The following is a 21,213-nucleotide window of genomic DNA, read 5'->3' as shown; positions in this document are numbered from 1 at the left end:
CAGGATAATAATATGAAAAAGCAGGCATTTATGTGTTTTCTAAACCATAAATCCAGCCACAGTGCCCACATTCACACTGGAAGCTACCTGTTAGTTGAACTAGCTTGGTATACAAATCATAGACACATTTTTGCCTTTATGTCACATGGATTCACATGATTGGTTTGCAAGAAGAATCTAAAACAGGAGTCCTCAGATGTTTCAGTATGTGAACTCACTGCCCACGCTTGCCCCTGCTGCAGACCCCCAACAAGAGAGGAATATTGTGAGGAGACAGTGCTACATGGGGCACAGTTGTTACCAGCTATTACAAATAAATTCTGAAACTAAGTAAGCTTCACAAACCTGAGTACAGACATTGACACAGGAAAAATAAATGCTAGGACTTCCCTGGTGGTCTGGTGGACAAGAATCTGCCTGTCAATGCAGGGGACACAGGTTCCATCCCCAGTCCGGGAAGATCCCACGTGCAAAAGTGCACCACAACTACCGAGCCGTGTAGTGCAAGTACTGAAGCCCGCGCGCCTAGAGCCTGTGCTCTGCAACGAGGTCGCCACAATGAAAAGCCCACGCACCGCAATGAAGAGTAGCCCCTGCTCGCCACAACTAGAGAAAGGCCTCTTGCCGCAACAAAGACTCAACACAATCCAAAATGAAATAAATAAATGTAAACCCTGGTGGCTCAGAGGTTATAGAATCTGACTCCAATCCAGGAGACCCAGGTTCAATCCCTGGGTCAGGAAGATCCCCTGAATAAGGGAATGGCAACCCAGTCCACTATTATTGCCTGGAGAATTCCATGGACAGAGGGGCCTAGCGGGCCACAGTCCATGGGGTCTTAAAGAGTCAGACACGACTGAGCGACTGACACACACACACACACACAAAATAAATGCTGCACAGCACAGCCTTTCTTGGGAAGGAAAAGCAAGTACCTCTCCAAAAGAGCTGCAGAGGTCACCAGGAGTCTGCTGAGGTTTACTGGGACCGCTCTCTGGTCTGGGAGCGGAGATGCAAGTGACACAGAGGAGGGACAACTGAACAGGAAAGGGTACTGCAATGCTCCATCAGGTCCCAGGTCCTCAGAGGATTAGGTGGGACCCCAGCCCACAGGCTGCTCTCCCGAGGAGGCCTTAGCCACCCAGGCCAACTCCAGCCCACTGACAGGTAGCCAAGGAGGGACCCATGTCACAGGTGTCGCCCCAGCCAGGTCCTTGCAAACCCTGGGAAATGGGGAGGGACAAAAAATTTTTAAACTAAATTTTTAAAAATTAAAATTCTTAAATGCTACAAGTAATCAGTGCTGGATTTACTGGAGGGCAAGTTCACCCTCTACTTTAAAGAGTCACTGGTCTGGAAATTCGGGTATGCTTTTTGCCTCAGCCAAACAAAATGCTGTGCTCTTCAAGCCAGTGGATCAAAATTATGAAATCATGAAAGCCACAGAAGTTACACAGCCGGGGGTTGGAAGTCTCTGAGTACACATGCTGAAATGGATGATGAATGTGAACTACTGATTCATCTGCCAATTGCAATAAGGGAATCAAGTGAAAACAATCAAAGTGTTAGTCGCTCAGTCACATCTGACTCTTTGCAACCACATGGACTGTAGCCTGCCAGGTTCCTCTGTCCGAGGAATTCTCCAGGCAAGAAAGTGGAGTGGGTAGCCATTCCCTTCTCCAGGGGATCTTCCTGACCCAGGGCTCAAACCTGGGTCTTCCACATTGCAGGCAAATTCTTCACCATCTGAGCCACCAGGGAAGCCCCAAGAGAACCAAACCCCTCCTCAAAGTCTCAACATCCATTATTGACAGAGAAAATAATTAGCATTTAAAAGAGTAAGTTGCCTTAACCCATGTCAGCTGAACGAGAAATAAATAACGATAAAGCTTTTTTTTTTCCAATCCTGCAGAATCTATAAGGTAAATCTCTTGACTAGTCTTGGAAAGACACTAGCCTATGGGGAATATTTTATGATTGGATCAGCTTAGAAGCAGAGAAATGGGTGCAAAGACCTGTGCAGACATGTTCCATGCCTAATTATTTATTATAAACTTGCTTCCTGTCCATTGGGGTATTTTAACAAGCAACATGTTGCGCTCATGTTCTGGAGTATATAATGAGCTCTCTGTCATGCAGTTTCACAACAGTTTATAGTCATAAAAAGCAATATGATACTTACTTTGCTGTGACGGTACCATTTAAACTCTTAGAATTTAAAGAACAATATAATGGTGTCTGCAAAGCAACTTCAAACTTTGGTAATACTGGAAAAGAAAAGCAAGAATATTTTAAACAGCCCATTTTCCTCTCATTTTACAGTTTAACAAACTAGAGAACAGAACTGTCCTAAAGGGGTTGGTATTATTTAAACTTAAATTCATTAGCCTCCAAATACACATTAACACACAGATGAAAGTACGTCACTCAAAATCCGAAACCCTATAAGGCTGGTGACGAGACACTGAAAGGGCAGGGCTGCTGTGGACACTCATGTCTTTGAAGCCTCCCACTGGCAGAATCTAACTGAATCTAGATAACTAACAAGGATGTACTGCATAGCAGAGGAAGCTCTTCTCAATGTTATGTGGAAGCCTGGGTGGGACGGACTTTGGGAGAGAATGGATACATGTACATGCATGGCTGAGTCCCTTCACTGTTCACCTGAAACGATCACAACACTGTTAATCGACTGTACTCGAATACAAAATAAAAAGTTTAATAGAAAAAACTAAACTAAAAATAAATTGCATCCAGAACCCTAGGGGCAAAGCCATCTGAGTGCCGGAAGACCTGGCTTTCCATTCACTGCCCTCCACTAGGGTGCACTTACTACCTGTTAAAGTATTTCCATATTATTTGATAAACAGCTACTTCTGCGGACTTTGTTCCAATTTGGTTTCTAAAAGCACATCTTGAGGCCCTAAGACTCTCCTTCGGCATGCTGACAAACATGCACTCACAGAGAATCTGCACCCTTTGGACCATCAAAGGCAAATCTTGTGACAGTCTAACACAATGGAATGCCATAAAGAGAAAGTTGTGTACTAGGATTTCTAGTTAATTACTAAAATATGGCTACAAGTAATGATGCTTTTCTTGTGCAACAGGTACTGGTTCCTAAAGGTAATCCCAAAATTAGAAACCCCTACTTTGGCTGGCTTTATATAATTCAGCTATGAAATATTTTATAAATAGCAATATTATTTAATGCAATCTGGCTGGATGGCACCACCAACTCAATGGACATGAGTTTGAGCAAACTCCAGGAGATTGTGAAGGACAGGGAAGCCTGTCGTGCCGCAGGTCATGGGGTCACAGAGAGTCAGACATGACTTAGTGACTGAACAACAACAAATATAATTAAGTTGTGAAATATTTTATAAATAGTAATATTACTTAATACAAAGCACTTCACCGGAGTTAAAAGAAAATGTTTTCTACCAATCTAAACAAGTCTATAGACATAACTCTCTTCTTTAACTTCACTGACCAATGAAATAGATTCATCTCATAACAATTAGTAACAGAGATGAAACAAGACGACCAAGTAATTGGCAGGACAGGAGAGCCTCCAGTTCCAGGTGAAAGACCCTGGAGGGCCCGGACACTCCAAGTCCAAGACCAGTCCAGGACTCTGCACCAGCACAAAAGTCGAGGCCGCCCAGGGGTGGAACTTCCTCAGAACAAGGAAATCAGAATGTCCCCTCCTCAGACATCACAGGTTGGCGATCCATTCTGCCTCCACGACACACCTCCTCCAACAACATGCAACCACTCAGCACCACTCCTATGTGACATAAAAACAGCCTATGAGAGTCACAGCCACTCTGACTTATTCCTCGAGATCGGGGCTGTCCAAAAGAAACAAAATGTGAGCCACCTGGTGTCATTTCATATGTCCAGCACCCACATTTAAAAAGGAATAAAAAAAATCAGGTGAAATTAATTTTTGCAACATTTTATATAACCGCATATATCCAAAATATCATTGCAACATGTAATCAATAATTTAATGATTAATGAGCTATTTTTATTTATACCATCTTCAAAATTGGGTATTTTACATGCTGAGAGCACATCTCCACATGGATCAGCCACATTTCAAGTATGCAATGTGCTGAGTGACCCCTGAACTGGACAAAACAGTTCCAGACCAGAGATCAGTAAACAAAGACCAGCAAGAGCTAAGAATGGTTTGTGCATTTCCAAATGGTTGGAAAAAAAAAATCACAAGAAAAGTATTTCATAACATGTGAAAATCATGTGAAATCATGTGAAATCGAAATTTCCATGTCCATAAATAAAATTGTGCTGGATCACAGCCACTTCCACTTACATATTGTCTACAGCTGCTGTGTGCTACGGTGGCAAAGCTGAGTAGTTAACACAGAGCCATGGGAGCCACAGAGCATAAAGTTTTCCTATCTGGCCATTTATAGGAAAAAGTTCTGCTGCTCCCTGTTCCAGCCGGTCATGAAACTGAGCTGTGACAATGCTGTGAGAGACATGTGGACTGGAGCCACAAATGTGCAAGTAGATGACTTTCCAGAATCTCTAATGCCCAGATGAGACACACTCCCAAAAACTAACACAGATCAGACAACAGAGCTTGTGTGTAACCTCAGAATAGTTGTTCAAAGTATAACTAATACTGGGATCTTTTCTTCCTCTCCATGCACCGACAAAAAGCCGATGGGTCCCGCATCACTTACAATGACGTGTCTCCAACTACGGTATCACAAAAGTGGCTCCCGCAGGAGGAGGATTTACCCAAGCTAAACCCATCTTCACTAGTGTTGACCAAGTGAAACACGGGAAGACCAGGAAAGCACTGAGGCTGTGCTTTTAATAAAAAAAAAATCAAATATGTTAGGATAGAGCAAAATATAAAAACAGAATCACTGTGCATAAGAGAAAGACTAGAATCATGGGACTACAGGCAACCTCACTCCCACTTCACTCTTTATAATGATCTTTTACAGAGAAAAAATGTTCAGACCTACAGAAATACCAGGATTTTACCTCCATTGGGGTTTTTACTTTAAATAATACACCTCTTAGAAATTTATCTTTTCCCTGCGGAAAGGAACAAATGTGTATTCCTTCAGAATAAGTTGAAGAATTCTTACCATATTCTGAAACCTGAAATGATTGATAATATGTCTGGTCCTATTGGGAGAAAGAAAAAAAAGACAAGAAAATAAATGAGTTTCTATTTAATTACTTCATCTGTTTACTCACCTCACAAAAATATTTAGAAAAAACTTTAAATAACATTTATAATTATTTGATGAACAAAACAATTTATTTCAACTTTACAAAACTTTATTTTTAATCATCTGCAACATGAAGTCTGTGAATTTCATGAGCTTTTCTTAACAATTCACTAACATGAAAAGGTGACCTGTCTCTTTAATTCACTGCGGGTCATTGAAATAAACTGCTTAACCTGACTTTCCTCATTTGTGAAATTAGAACAAAATTAAATCAGATAATTTATGAATTTATGAAGCATGGCAAACTAACAAGAAATGACTTCAAATTTGGTTTGTATATCCCTATCAAAGCTAACCAATGAAGAAAATAAAATTACACACTATTCGAATATGTAAAATAGTCGAGGATACAAAATCATCATGGACCAACACCCTTTATCTTCCTAATTGCTTGAAGTATTGTCTACTACTATGACTTCCCTGGTGGCTCAGACGGTTAAGCATCTGTCTACAATGCGGGAAACCCAGGTTCGAGCCCTGGGTTGGGAAGATCACCTGCAGAAGGAAATGGCAATCCACTCCAGTACTATTGCCTGGAAAATCCCACAGACAGAGGAACCTGGTAGGCTACAGTCTATGGGGTCGCAAAGAGTCGGACACGACTGAGTGACTTCACATCACATTGTCTACTATAATCCTTAAGTCAATATACTGTACCCTATTTTAACAGCTATCACTTCTTTTTCCAAGATCAATGAGAAAATGTGTGACCTGTCATAGAAAGAGAATGCAACACCCCTTATTTGTGGAATCTATAAAGACATGATACAAAAGAACTTATTTACAAAACAGAAACAGACTCACAGACTTAGATGAGGAACTTCCAGTTGCAGGGTTCGGGGGATGGTCAGAGGGATAGTTAGGGAGTTTAGGACAGCCATGTACACACCGCTGTATTTAAAATGGATAACAAGGACCTACTGTACAGCACTTAGGACTCTGCTCAATGCTATGCGGCGGCCTGGATGGGAGGGGAATTTGGGGGAGAGTGGATACATGCATATGCATGGCTGAATCCCTTTTCTGTCCCCCTGAAACTATCACTACATTGTTAATCAGCTACACCCCAACACAAAGTGAAAGTTTAAAAAAAAACTTTGTTTTAAACAGAGAGCTTTCCCCAAAGTAAACAACAATAATAAAAAAGAAAACGTGTGGCCTAGATTATCTTTTTTTCCCAACTCCTCATGTTTCTATCTGTCCATTCCTAATCATAGTTAACACATTAAACAGAACCACTTCAAAATAGCTAAGAAATTCCACTAAAGAAATGTGTATTCCAATTCTGATTCCCTAAATTTATCAAAGCAAATAAATAACATTTTTAAAAAATCATTATTTGTTTAATCTAAAGTAACTCTATATCTCCTAAACTAATATGATAGTAAATCAACTATACCTCAATAAAAAATAAAATTTTAATAAAGTGCACACCAGCAATTATTTTTTAATCCTTAAAGGATACAGTTCATTTCAAAGTATAAGACAAATGTAACTAGTTACACGTCAACAAAATAATTGTCTAAAGCTTGGCTTCAATGTGGTCATTGAAAGTAGATCCCAAAGAAACTGCGTTGATCAGTCTTTAAGAATCTCACATTCGTCCCTTCTATCCTAAAGTGTTTTCATGTCACATATAGGAATGGTATAAATTACATGTTTTTGATTCATTCATAAGTTCTGATTTGCTATCCTCAAAAATCAAATCAAGAAGGTAATCTACCTGTAATACCCATTTTACTGATAATGTGAGAATTCTAGTCTTTAAATTGCTTATTGCTTTACAACTGGTAAGGCTGTGAACAAGCAATTTAACAATGACGATGTCTGCTGCTCAAGTTAAGTTCATATAGCAAACGCCAAGTGAGTATTACATGTAAAACATGGCATGAAGCTCTGTAAAGGTAAACTACAGCCCTCAGCATCAGAGGGTCAGTCTCAGGATGGCGCAGACACAGTCCAGAGCAATTCTGCAAGGCAGACAGTACCCTAGACTTTCATGCACTGTGCCTCTGCTCTCAGCTCCCTACGCTTGACTTACACACACTTCCACCTCTAATCTCCTGCCAGGACCTAGATCAAATAGCATGTGCTTCCCTGGATCCCCAATCAAAAAGTAATCTCTTTAATATCGTATGACATCCCTTATATGTGGAATCTAAAAAGAAATGATATAAACTAACTTACTTACAAAACAGAAGGAGACTCACAGACTTAGAAAACAAACTCACGGTTGCCGGGGGAAGGGACAGTTAGGGAGTTTGGGAAGGTCATGTACACACTGCTATATTCAAAATGGATAACCAACAAAGACCTACTGTACAGCACATGGAACTTTACTCAACGTTATGTGCCAGCCTGGATGAGGGCAGAGCTTAGGGGAGAATGAACACAGGGGCTTCCCAGGTGGCGCTACCAATGCAGGTTAGGAATAAGAGACGCGGGTTCAATCCCTGGGTCGGGAAGATCCCCTGGAGGAGGACACGGCAACCCACTCCAGTATTCTTGCCTGGAGAATCCCATGGACAGAGGAGCCTGGGAAGCTGCAAGTCCATGGGCAGCACACAGTCAGACATGACTGAAGTGACTCAACACACACACAGATACATGTATGTGTGTGGCTGAATCCCTTCACTGTGCACGTGAAACTACCACCACATTGTTAATTGGCTACACGCCTGTAACAGGAGGAAAAGGGCCCGGGCACAACTTTTGAAAGAATGACACAGCCCAAGGACACAACATAAACCAGTCAAAATCAAGTGAGTCCAACATGACAGACAAGTCGACTTTGATTAGACTGTGACCCTCAATGAGCAAGCTAAATGACACAACCAGAGGTGCCATGACAGTTCCAAGGCACCGTCAAAAGACCAAGGAGTGGCGGTGGCCCAGTCCCTGGAAATCTCACCCCTTTCCAAAACTAGCTGCAGTGAAATCACTCATCCTATAAAAACTAGCCACCCCACATTTCACAGCCAGCACTCACCCTCTGTGATGGCCCACACTCTGTCCATGGAGTGCGCTTCTCTCTGAATCTAAACAAATCCACTTCTCACCTATCACTTTGTCTCTCACTGAATTCTTTCTGTGATGCGACATCAAGAACCTGAGCTTCATTAGGTCCTGAAACCAGTCACCGTGGGTTTTGGCTGGGCTCGAGTCCCAGCCACGTGGGTTCAAGTCCCAACCTGAGGTAAATGGTTTCACCCCAATACAAAATAAAGAGTTTAAGGTTTGAAAAAAAAAATAATGAAAGTAAAATAAAAGTAATCTCTCTGCCTCCTTGCACTTCAGCCTTTCTTCATCACTTTTACCTGGTATCCTAAATATTTAGGTACATTGCTTCCCTTGCTGCAAGTTCCTTTATGGCCAGGTCCATGTTGGATCATGTTTTTACCCTTCAAAGTTTATCCCTTGACATGTCAACTTAAAAGAGTGTCTGATACAAAAAAAGTTCTCAAAGTAACATGTTTTATATTGAATAAAAGTGCTAGTTTTGACAAATGTAGAAAATTTATTTGGGCCTCCTTTAAACAGCCTTGAAATCAACACTAAGGCAATTATTTAACACAAGTCGTTACACTAGATTACATTTGAAATGAAGTCTCCCTTCCTGCCTCCTACATTACCAATCATCCCTGACAGTACCTGGATTTTCCATCTCTCTGTTTACTGTCTCCTCCCCTTCACTCTGTCTACAGACATTGTTACATCTTCTGTTCTCCTGGTACTCTTGAGTATGTTTCCGAATGATTCCTTGTTTCCTCAATGGTCCTTTCTGATCTTGAAACATTGGTCCTTCCCATCCTGAGCCCCATGCTCTTCCCATAAGTTAATTCATCAACTCTCATGGTGTTAACTGCCATCTCTACAGTAAACACTTCTAAATCTTTAGCTGGAGATTTAGACTCAAATACATCTTCAGGACACCTCCACCTGAATGATCTAGAGAATGTTCTGGACTTCTGGATTTCCTTGGTGGTTCAGTGGTTAAGAATCCACTTGCCAATGCAGGGGTTCAGTTCAGTTCAGTCACTCAGTCTTGTCCTACTCTTTGCGATCCTATGGATCGCAGAACACCAGGCTTACCTGGCCTTCACCAACTCCCAAGCCTTGTTCAAACTCATGTCCATCGAGTCAGTGATGCCATCCAACCATCCCATCCTCTGCTGTCCCCTTCTCCTCCCACCTTCAATCTTTCCCAGCATCAGGATTTTTTCCAACGAATCAGTTCTTCACATCAGGTGGCCAAAGTATTGGAGCTTCAGCATCAGTCCTTCTAATGAATATTCAGGATTGATTTCCTTTAGGATGGACTGGTTTGGTCTCCTTGCAGTCCAAGGAACTTGTAAGAGTCTTCTCCAACACCACATTCAAAAGCATCAATTTTTCAGTGCTCAGCTTTCTTTATGGTCCAACTCTCACATCCATACATGACTACAGGAAAAACCATAGCTTTGACTAGACAGACCTTTGTTGGCAAAGTAATGTCTCTGCTTTTTAATATGCCGTCTAGGTTGGTCATAGCTTCCAAGAAGCAAGCGTCTTTTAATCTCATGGCTGCAGTCACCATCTGCAGTGATTTTGGTGCCCACGACAATAAAGTCTCTCACTGTTTCCATTGTTTCCCATCTATTTGCCATGAAGTGATGGGACTGGATGCCATGATCTCAGTTTTCTGAATGTTGAGTTTTAAGCCAATTTTTTCACTCTCCTCTTTCACTTTCATCAAGAGGCTCTAGAGTTCCTCTTCGCTTTCTGCCATAACGGTGGTGTCATCTGCATATTTGAGGTTATTGATATTTCTCCCTGCAATATTGATTCCAACATACGATTCATCCAACCTGGCATTTCGCATGATGTATTCTGCATATAATTTAAATAAGCAGGGTGACAATATACAGCTTTGACGTACTCCTTTGCCAATTCTGAACCAGTCCATTGTTCCATGTCCGGTTCTAACTGTTGCTTCTTGATCTGCATACAGATTTCTCAGGAGGCAGGTAAGTTGGTCTGGTAATGCCGGGGACACAGGTTCAATCCCTGGTCCAGGAAGATTCCATATGCCTCGGGGCAACTAAGCCCATGTGCTACAAAAAATGAGGCCCATGTGCCCTAGGACCCATGCTTCCCAACAAGGGAAGCCACTGTAATAAGAAGCCCACTCACCACAAGTACAGAGTAGCCCCTGCTGGCCAAAACTAGAGAAGGCCCGTGCTCAGCAATGAAGACTCAGCATAGCCAAAAATAAAATAAATAATTTTTTAAATGTCTTGGACTCCTTTATCTGGAGTTAGTCTCCACCAGGGAGCTTTTCTTGATCACCTCTCCCCATGTTGGATTAGATGCCCTTCTCTCCCAATTATCCTGTGTATAACTCAGTCATTTTACTTAACATACTATAACCATCTGCTTTGTGTTCATCACCTGGAACAGACTATGAAGCCACTGGGGGTACTGCACTTGATTCAGCATCCATTCAAGGTCTGTTGAATGAATATACATATTAATGAATGAACACATTAATTTTTGCCCCCAGGCTGGTTCTTACTGGGGGCTCATCAGATTAGCCTCAGTTATCTCACAGCATCTCCTGCAAGAAATTCAGAGCCTTCAGACTACCTTGAGGCGGCACAGCCATCAGCCAAATGACCCATGAAGTAACCTTAACTCTCTGCGCTGCATTTGGAAGAAATATGAACATCTGGGAGTGGAAGAAAACAGTCATCACAGAAAACTGAAGAAAATGTGGGAGAAAAGGGCTCCTTTCCATTGTCATTTAAATTGTTCCAATAAATCAATAAATCTTCTAGTAACTGAGTGGTGATAGTGTACTTTGTACCAGATGAGGTTTTCCCAGGATGTTTATAAGACGTGACATGCAAATCTAGAAGGAAATTATTTTACTGTTCCAGGGGTTTTAAAAGCAGAAATAAGTTTTGGCATTCTCAACATGTGGTCATTAGGTAATCGGGCCATACCAATTTTCACAAGTTTAGTATTTTTTTATAAAATGTTTTTACAAAATATACAATCAAGAATACAGAAGATTCTGAAATACTTTAAATGAATAGTAATTCAGAGAATCAGTAGCCATTTATGCCATAGATAATGAAGATAACCACAGGAATACTTTCATTAGTCCAGAAAAGGTTTTGCAAACTTTTTCTATAAAAGGCAAAGCAGTAAATATTTTAGCCCTTGCAAGCCATATGGTCCCCCTTACAACTTCTCAACCCTGCTGGTACAATGCAAAACAGCCAGAGACAGCACAAACAAATGAGACTGGCTGCGTGCCCACAAAACTTTATTTACAGAAACAGGTGTTGGGCTGCATTCAGTCTTTAGGCCAGGGTTTGCTGACCCCTGGTCTAAAAACTAAAATTTATTTCCATTTTGTTCCATCTAGCTGAACTCAACTAAATTTGACTAAATCAAACTAAAACCATGAAGCAAAACAACAACCCTAGGCCTTTTGTAGGAGGTAAAGTTCCATTTACTAAACTCTCCTTCACTTTCAAAGCAGTTGTGTCCAACTCTTTGTGACCCCATGGACTGTAGCCCACCAGACTTTTCTGTCCATGGGATTCTTCAGGCAACAATCCTGGAGTGGACTGCCATGCCCTCCTCCAGGGGATCTTCCCAGCCCAGGGATGAAACTCGCATCTCTCATGTCTCCAGCATTGGCAGGTGGATTCTTTACCATTAGCACCACCTGGGACCCCTTCAAAGCAATAATCTGCTTCAAAATGAGTTTTTAATATATATTCTAGCTCGTGAAACAGCTTGTGCTCATTCACTCTACCAGCAACCAGAGACAGAAGCTGACCTGAAGGCTTAAATACTTGGGCAGCATATTTTCTAAGCAAACACCTTTCCAGGAAAAAAAAAAAATAGAACTCATCGAGGTCTTCGGAGCTCTGCTTTCCTTAATACGGTCACTGTTTCCAGTGAGAAAGCACTCCCTTAGGAAACCTGCTCTTCGGCACACATGTTCATCTGTATCACATGTGAGCCCGTCTCAGTTTGATTTCTAAACAATTTAGCAGAATGGAAAAGAAGAACCCAGAGGTGCTCTTGGATAATCCCTTTATCCCTACATCAATAGTTCATGGTGATGGTGCATATTATGGAAATCAATCAAATGAAAGGGGAAAGACAGAAAACAGACTATTTTTACTACCTTCCTAAAAAATCTGCTATGACTACAGAGCAAATTGGAGACACATGAATTACTAAAACCTGCTATTCCAGTCACTGATTTCCCTTCTCTAACCATGAAGCCATCCAACTGCTATAAGAGGGCTTTTATTTTTTAACAAACCTCAAAAAATATGGCACACTACCTGCCTGCTTAAAGATGTATATTTTTAAAACTGTGGGTCAGCTTCTTTCAACTCTCACTGCTGGAATAAAAAGAAAAGCCAGAAACAGAATTAAAGGATTGGATGGACTCCTTTTTGTTGCACATTTATGTTCACTTATGAACATGTTAACTTCGCAAAAATCTGCTTTAGCATTGATGTCCAGTGTCTGGATTTAATTTTTATTTAAAAATTAAGAAAGGCACTAGAAGTTTTTACATCCACACATAACAGGTTGCTAAAATGGAACTATTTCAGACTCAGTTTTGGCTCTGCCTGCCAAGACGGCAGAGGCCAAATACAGTCACATTCCCAAGCCCAGGAATGTGCAAGACTAGCAGGCAGGACTTGCAAAGGAGGGCTCCAAAAACTGGTTTTGCAGCTCTTCACCAAAAGAAAATCAACCCGAAAGGAATTTTAAGAGAAAGTTTCTGATGTGCTAGGAGTCTCACACACCCTACCCCCAGGGATCAGGTGGGAATTGCTTGCCCCTCACTTCAAGCCTAAGGAAAAGGGCTTCAGTTGGACAACCCAAGAGCTGGATGCCTGCCCCCGGGAGCAACCTCAAGCTGCAGTGGTCAGGCACTTGACATGCCCAAAAATCCTAGAGAGAAAAATACTGCTGCTGACCCTCTGCACAGAAGGCTGAGCATGAAGAGTTTCAGAGAGCAAAGAAAACAGAAGCTTTTCCCCTCAACTGAATTGGCTCATTTGAAAAGACCCTGATGCCGGGAAAGACTGAAGGCGGGAGGAGAAGGGGATGACAGAGGATGAGATGGTTGGATGGCATCACTGATGCAATGGACAGGAGTTTGAGCAAGCTCCGGGAGTTGGTGATAGACAGGGAGGCCTGGCGTGCTGTGATTCATGGGGTCGCAAGAGTCGGACACACTGAGCAACTGAACTGAACTGAATGTGCAAAAAAAGAGAGCAGCATGAGGCTGCTTCTCTCCCGATCAAAACCAGCCTCCAGAGGCCTAAGGCAACCTCAGGAGATGCAGCCGGAGGTGTAATGCAGACAGCCAGGAGCTGAGGATGGAGCTGTTAGGACAGAGCCAGCTGGAGGAGATAGTCAAAAGCACGGAAGACAGTTTGGATGAGAGACTTCCCAGCAATGGTAGGGGGGTCCAAAGAACCCACAAAAGAGCTCTAGGAAGAAAAGGTGTTCATTTTAAATGCCTGCCAAGCCCAGAAAGCTCTGATACCAGCTGACGACACTAGTACTTTAAACCATATTAAACTTTTTATCGAATAAATATCAGGCTGCCCAGGTGACACTAGTGGTGAAGAACCCACCTGCCAATGCAGGAGATCTAAGAGACTCAGGTTTGATCCTTGGGTCGGGAAGATCCCCTGGAGGAGGGCATGGCAACCCACTCCAGTGTTCTTGCCTGGAGAATCCCAGGGAAGGGGGAGCCTGGTGGGCTTCCGTCTATGGGGTCACACAGAGTCGGACACGACTGAAGTGACTTAGCAGTAGCAGTAGCAGGTTATTAAGGCTAAGGTCTTCCCAGGTGGCTCCAGTGGTAATTCTTTACCATGAACAGAGAAGCCTGGCAGGCTACAGTCCATGGGGTCACAAAGAGTCAGACATGAATGAAGCAACTTAGCAACATCATCATCATTAGGAATACTAGTAGGGATCCGAATAAAGCTAAAAATATAGAAATTTCCTGTTGTAAATATTAGGTGGGGAAAAACACAAGTCAGTAAACATCAAAAGATGATAAGACACAGTTCCTACTTTCAAATAGGGTCAGGGAAGCTTACAGTCAAGGAAAGCTTCATTTAAGGTTGCAAAGAGCTCAGGCTTCCCTGGTGGTCCAGTGGTCAAGAATCCACCTGCCAACCCGGGGAACACAGGTTCAATCCCTGATCCTGGAAGATCCCACATGCCACAGAGCAACGAAGCCCATGCACCATAGCTACTGAGCCTGCATGCCCTAGAGCCTATGCCCTGCCACAAGAGAAGCCAGGCAATGAGAAGCCCACCCACTGCAACCAGAGAGAAGCCCCCTCCCTCTGCAACTAGAGAGAGCCCATGGGCAGCAATGAAGACCCAGCGCAGTCAATAAATAAATAAACTTTTTTTAAAAAAGAATGAATGCAAAAAACTCTAGACTGAGGAGTCATGAGACTGTGGCAAGCCATTCTAACTATAAATTCCAGTTCCTTCAGCTATAAAGTAGAGGATTTTGATCAGAGAACTTGCAAGCCTCTTCATACCTTAAAACTCCACGTGTCAACTGGATGGAGGTGGAGTGGCTGCAGGGCTGAGAGGGAGCCAGTGGAGTGGATGGGGGTGGACCGAGGATGAGAGCTAGGGGACAGGCTGCAAAGTTGGTGGCAGGCCCCGTGGGGCAGGAGCCTCGTGGGTGTGAAACCCAGTGCTGCAAGAAGTGAGCTCCCTTACTGAGCTTATGATTAATCAATCTCAATCCGAAACTTATTCCCTTTCTTGTCCCCTCTGACCTCAAGCCTGTGCGAGCTGAACACTAATCAACCAGAATCAGACGACGAAAATCACAGTGGTTGTTGATAACATCATTGCTGTACTTAAACTGCTGTTATGGACATCGTCATTAACACACAAACGCAGGCTGTCTCTCCCAGGCAAGACGAGCTTACAGATGCCTGAGCCATGGACCACCTGGCCAGAGAACTGTAAACCAGAGACATCCTGACCCTCAAGAGTGCAAATGAAGAAACATCACAAGGTGACCATTAATCTCAGCGTCTTTGTTCTTTTACTTTAGAAACGCCCCAATTCACAGACCCAGCTGGAGTGGCTGGTCCCCCCACTCCATTACTTAGAGCCCTGCAATAAACTTTTCTGCAAACACCGTCCACAGCAACACAAGATCCCACATGAAGCAATGAAGATCTTACGAGCAACAACAAAGAACCAATGCAGCCTAATTAATTAATTAATCTTCTTATAGATTCACAGACGTAGAAAGCAAACCTACGGTTACCAAAGGGGAAGGAGGCAGTGGATAAATTCGGAGTTCAGAATCAACAGATATACACTACTCTATATATGATAGATAAGCAACAAGGACCTACTGTACAGCTCAGGGAACTATATTCAATATTTTGTAATAACCTATAATAAAAAGGAATCTGAAAAAAAATAAATATATGTGTGTATAACTGAATCACCATGCTAACATCTGAAATTAACACAGTAAATCAGTTCTATTTCCATTTTAAATAAAGAGATGTAATTCATAAAGAAATTAACGCCACAGAACTAAAAAAAAAAAAATTAATCTTATGGCTCATAACACCAAGCCTAAGTCTGCTAGGTGACAGCAAACTAATCCTCAATAAATACACTAATAGATATTACATAGTCCCTACCAGGCAACCTATATGCTGTAACATGAGTCTCCTGGACCCAAACCCTTGATCCAAAGCACAAAGCCCTCCCTGCAGTGGTCGGAATCTGAGACCTTTTGGAAACAACCCAACTTACGAGGAAGTGACACATGTGACTCGAAAATCATGTGAGAGAGGTGGGCATCCACCCCACCACTGCATCCAGCCAGCCCTGATTTTTTAAATAGTTATTTTTTATTTATCTATTTGGCTTCTCCTGGTCTTAACTGCAGAACATGGGATCCAGTTCCCCGACCAGGAATCGAACCCAGGTCCCCTACATCGGGAGCATGGAGTCTTAGCCACAGTGGACCACCAGGGAAATCCCAGCCATCCCCGTTGGCATCTGCATTCAAACAAAAAGACGACCATCTCAAAACAGCAATTGCTGCACATATTAAACAGCTGACTGTTACAGAACTGAAAGTATCAGGGAACCTCGCTTCTAGTCCTGCCCCTGTCATAATACCACCTGAATTCAATTAAGTCACTTAGATTCTTCCTCCATCAAAAGAGGAGATAGGTCCGAGTAAGGGGCTCAGTAAGATCCTCTCCAGCACTAGAGCCCTGCGAGATGTGCTGATGGGCTTCTCAGACCTCCATTTCATTGAGGATCAGGACATGGAAAAATCTGACCCCAAAGTTTTCTGACTGAAGAGAGTGGTCGGTAAGAGACCACGTGAGAGTAGCTTCCAGAGAAAGAATGAGACAAGGAACTCCTCACACCAAGAGCCTGGAGCCAGAATTTAACAAAATGCGCACCCCCAAGGACTGACAATAGCAGATCAGATGACCCAATAAAGTCACAGGAATAAAACAGCACAAAACTTGTGTGTGTGCATCTTGAATTTCACACCAGGATATTCAGCTCTTGACTGAAATCTTTTTTAATCTTCAAATCACAAAGTACAGAATATTAATCCAAAAGGCCTGTTTCCTACTGGCCTGTAGGTGCATCAAATACAGTAATTATGTACATACCCTCAAAATGAACATATACGAACATATCTCCACTAAGTTGTAGTCTCATACAGAAGAGTGGGGCTAAAAGTCAAAGAACTTCACAAAGGATAATGACCAGTAGCAACAGTCTAGGAGAAACTGTTCAATCACTCCATTCATTCATTCTGTCACCCTACAAGCATAAATGAGCTCCTACAGCAGGACAGAATAGAAGTGAAAATTAATCATATGGATCTCCTGTCGTCTGGAAGCAACCCAAGTGCCCATTAACAGATGACTGGCTTAGGAAGATATGAGATAGACATATGTGTGTGTGTGTGTGTGTGTGTGTGTGTGTGTGTGTATATATATATATATCAGTTCAGTTCAGTTCAGTCGCTCAGTCGTGTCCGACTCTCCGCGACCCCATGAATCACAGCACGCCAGGCCTCCCTGTCCATCACCAACTCCCGGAGTGCACTCAAACTCATGTCCACAGAATCGGTGATGCCATCCAGCCATCTCATTCTCCGTCGTCCCCTTCTCCTCCCGCCCCCAACCTTTCCCAGCATCAGAGTCTTTTCCAGTGAGTCAACTCGTCTCATGAGGTGGCCAAAGTACTGGAGTTTCAGCTTTATATATATATATATATATGATGGAATATTATTCAGCCATAAAAAAGAACGAAATACTGCCATTTCCAATAACATGAATAAATGTAGGGAATTTTACAATTAGTTAAATAGGTCAGAGAAAGATAAATACTATGATATACTGTATGTGGAATCAATAATAATACAAGTTAATCTATATACAAAACAGAAACACACTCACAAACAGAAAACAAACTACCAAAGGAGAGAGGGAAAGGGTAGGAGACAAATTAGGAACATGGGATTAAGAGATACAAACTATCAACACTACACACAAACAGACAAGCTGCAAGGATTTATAACAGGAAATTTTACCCAGTATCTTGTAATAACCTGTAATGGAATATAATCTGAAAAAAGACAAATCACTATGCCATATACATATGAAATTAACATATCATAAATCAACTATACTTCAATTAAAGAAAAAGAACTTGAGTCTTCAAGGAGCTCACAGTTACTAAACTGTGACTCACAGTCTATTAAATAAAGCCGTCATATTTTGTAAAACTACACTGATCAAAGCTTGGAAGGATGAAACAAATTGTGGAAATTGATGGTGATGTTTTCACAATGATGTGAATGTACTTGATACTTGATGCTACTGAACCATACACTTAAAATGGCTAAAAGAGCAGATTTTATATTATCAACACCTTACCACAAAAAAAAAAAAAGAGAGAGAGAAAACTACATGAGTAAGTGCTGCAGTATAGATGCTGTGTAAAAGCACCCAGGGAAGAATGGAGAATGAAGTGCTTCCCTTCGCCAGCTGATACTCTAAAATATCAAAATTCTAAAACCGACTCCCTTCCTTTTTTCACTGCGCATGCAAGCAATAACTTAAGATCTTCTCCCCCACAAAAGCAGCCTTCTTTCAAGCAGAGCTGGCAAAAGGATTTGGGAAGCCACACCCACAATCCAGAGAGAATATACTATCAGGTGACCTATCACAGGGGGTCTGTGCCCTGTTCATTCGTCATCGCCAGCCAGAGGGGGTCACCAGACACTACTTATAGAGTGTTTCGAGTTCAGCAAGTGTTCAAACAAAGATGTGCTTTTTCGCAAAGGACAATGGCTCCAGAAAAACCTTGAGAGCAGAAGCAAACTCACCAGGGAACAGTTGAGCAGAAAGATAAGCAGAGGTGGAAAGAGAAGGAGAGCCTGAAAGACTGTAAGCCAGGCAGTGCCCTGTTACTGACCTTCCAGAGCAGCCAGCTCAGGAGAAAGGAGATATCACTGTTACCAACAAACGAACGATTCCGCGCAGGCTGCTTTGGAATTACACAACAACTTTACACCCACAGAGTAGCACACAGGGCTCCAAAAAAGTGATCTCAGGCCTCGGGACTACCGTGCTTTCTGTGTCTTGTCCGCTGGCCCAGCGCTGGCCTAAGATCAAAACAAGGGCTTGAGAAACTGCAGCCGGCTACAGACCAAAGAGATTAGGAGGTCATCTGGCTCAGAGGTTCCAGTGCCAGCTGCACCTCCAAATCTCCAGGGAGGCTGTTGCAGAAACCGAGTGTGTCCCTCAGACCCGCGTTAGGAAGTCTAGGCTGCCAGAGGGCTGTGCAGAGCTACTCACCTGCAGGGTGAGTCTCACCACCAGGGCGCTCAAAGAATAAGTCAGGGGCTGGCCTTCCCCACGACCTCATACTGCCTCCCGTTGGAAGACAGAAACTGAGGAGGCCAAGCTGTGCACGTGGAGCAGCACTCCTCAAACCGCAGCCCTGAAAACAGACAGGATTTCCTAGAGTGCTAATGCTGCTGCTGCTTAGTCACTCAGTCATGTCCGACTCTTTGTGACCCCATGGACTGTAGCCCGCCAGGCTCCTCTGTCCATGGGATTTCCCAGGCAAGAATACTGTAGTGGGTTGCTGTTTCCTCCTCTAGGGGATCTTCCCAACTCAGGGATTGAACCCGTGTCTAAAATGCAGATCCCTAGGTCCCTGCCAGCAGAACTGCCTAGCGATCTACGGGTGGGGCCTGGGTTGTATAACCTGAACAAGAGCTGCCGTCTGCGGATTCTTAGACATGCGAGCGCTCGGGAACCACTGCTAAGTTTCAGCAGCAGGAGTCACACCAACCTGTCTGGGAGGAAAGACAGGTTGTCTCCCCTTTCCCCAAGGAAAGAGGGCACAGAGCTGACATCCAGTAGCGGGGCTCTCTCTGTGACTCTGCCCTTCCTTCAGGTCTTCAGAGGACTGTCACCGATACCTGGATCTGGGCCAGTACAGGAACTCTAGGCTGAGTACAGGGAGAAGGCTGCTTGGCAAGATCCCTCCTGCCTCCTAAGAGCTTGGCGTTCAGACACCAATGCCAGCCTCTCTTTTAAAGAACCTCTGCTGCTGCTGCTAAGTCGCTTCAGTCATGTCTGACTCTGTGCGACCTCATAGACGGCAGCCCACCAGGCTTCTCTGTCCCTGGGATTCTCCAGGCAAGAACACTGGAGTGGGTTGCCATTGCCTTCTGCAAAAAAACCTCTAATACTGCCTTACAGGGACTTTCCTGATGGTCCAGTGGCTGACACTCCATGCGCCCAGTGCAGGGGGTCAGGTTCAACCCCAGGTCAGGGAACTAGACCCCATATGCCAACTAAGACCTGGCACAGCCAAATCAATAAAAAAAATTTTTAAAGCAGAGGAGGCATCTCCTGGTCTCTCAAATGTATTAAAAGAAGAAGAAGAGAAAGCTCTAAAACTGCCTTCTAGTAACCTGGAATAACAATTTACAATCACAGATGTCAGAAAATTGGCCTCTAAATCTGGAATATACATACAACAGAAGGTTATTCATCATTAAAAAGGAAATTCTGACACACAGTATAACACGGATGAACTTTGAAAACATTAAATTAAGTGGGTTAAAGTCACAAAAAGACAAATACTGCATGAGTCCACTTATAAGAGGTACTTAGAGGAGTCAAAATCATAGAGACAGGAAGAGGAACGGTGGGTGCCTGGGGCTGAGAGGGGGGAGATGGGCAGTTACTGGTTAATATGTACTGAGTTTCAGTTTTGCAAGATGAATAAACTTCTGGAGACAGATGGTGGTGACAGTTGCACAACACTGTGAATGTATTTAATACCACTGAACTGTACACTAAAAATACTTAAGACAGTAAATCTCCTGTTATATATATTTTACTGCACACATACACACACACACAAATCGGGAACAAATAAAAAATTTTGCAACCACTTGGGAGAACTAAGGATACCAGTCAAAAGATAAAGCAATTAGAGAAATACTACAAAAAATTCAAGTACAAGCACTATCTAACTTTTAAAACAAATTATCTTCTCCGGATAGTTAGGGAGTTTGGGACAGACATATACAGGCCGCTATATTTAAAAAGTAGGACCCACAAGGTCCTATTGTACAGGACAGCGAACTCTACTCAATGTTACATGGCAGCCTGGGTGGGAGGGGACTTTGGGGGAGAATGGATACATGTGTATGTCACCAGCAAGGGGTGTTACACCTGGCAGGAGCATCTCTGAGGGGAGAGCCCAGTGCTCCACGAAGCTAAGGGAGACCTGATAGAAAGGGGCCAGGAGAGAGGGAAGGGAGCAAAGCGTTGGACAGCGG

The 21,213-nt window shown here is 43.0% G+C and overlaps 1 protein-coding gene across 2 annotated transcripts in view; it reads right to left on the bottom strand.

Annotated features, from left to right (window-relative positions):
* Positions 1–21,213, bottom strand: part of CD109 (CD109 molecule) — a 164,194-nt gene that overhangs the window by 75,886 nt on the left and 67,095 nt on the right. For both annotated transcript variants that reach the window (XM_055433780.2, XM_055433779.2), the window contains 2 exons: positions 5,133–5,172; positions 2,183–2,267 (listed from right to left, as the gene is read on the bottom strand). In XM_055433780.2, coding sequence (XP_055289755.2) covers positions 2,183–2,267; positions 5,133–5,172 — 125 coding nt within the window. The remainder of the gene's footprint in view (positions 1–2,182; positions 2,268–5,132; positions 5,173–21,213) is intronic.

Source organism: Moschus berezovskii, chromosome 10 (assembly GCF_049115385.1).
Source record: "Moschus berezovskii isolate FMDL1 chromosome 10, NW_MosBer_1.0, whole genome shotgun sequence".
NCBI classification, from domain to species: Eukaryota; Metazoa; Chordata; class Mammalia; order Artiodactyla; family Moschidae; genus Moschus; species Moschus berezovskii.
Note: the sequence above shows the minus strand (reverse complement) of the source record. Positions and strands in the feature narration are given on the sequence as shown.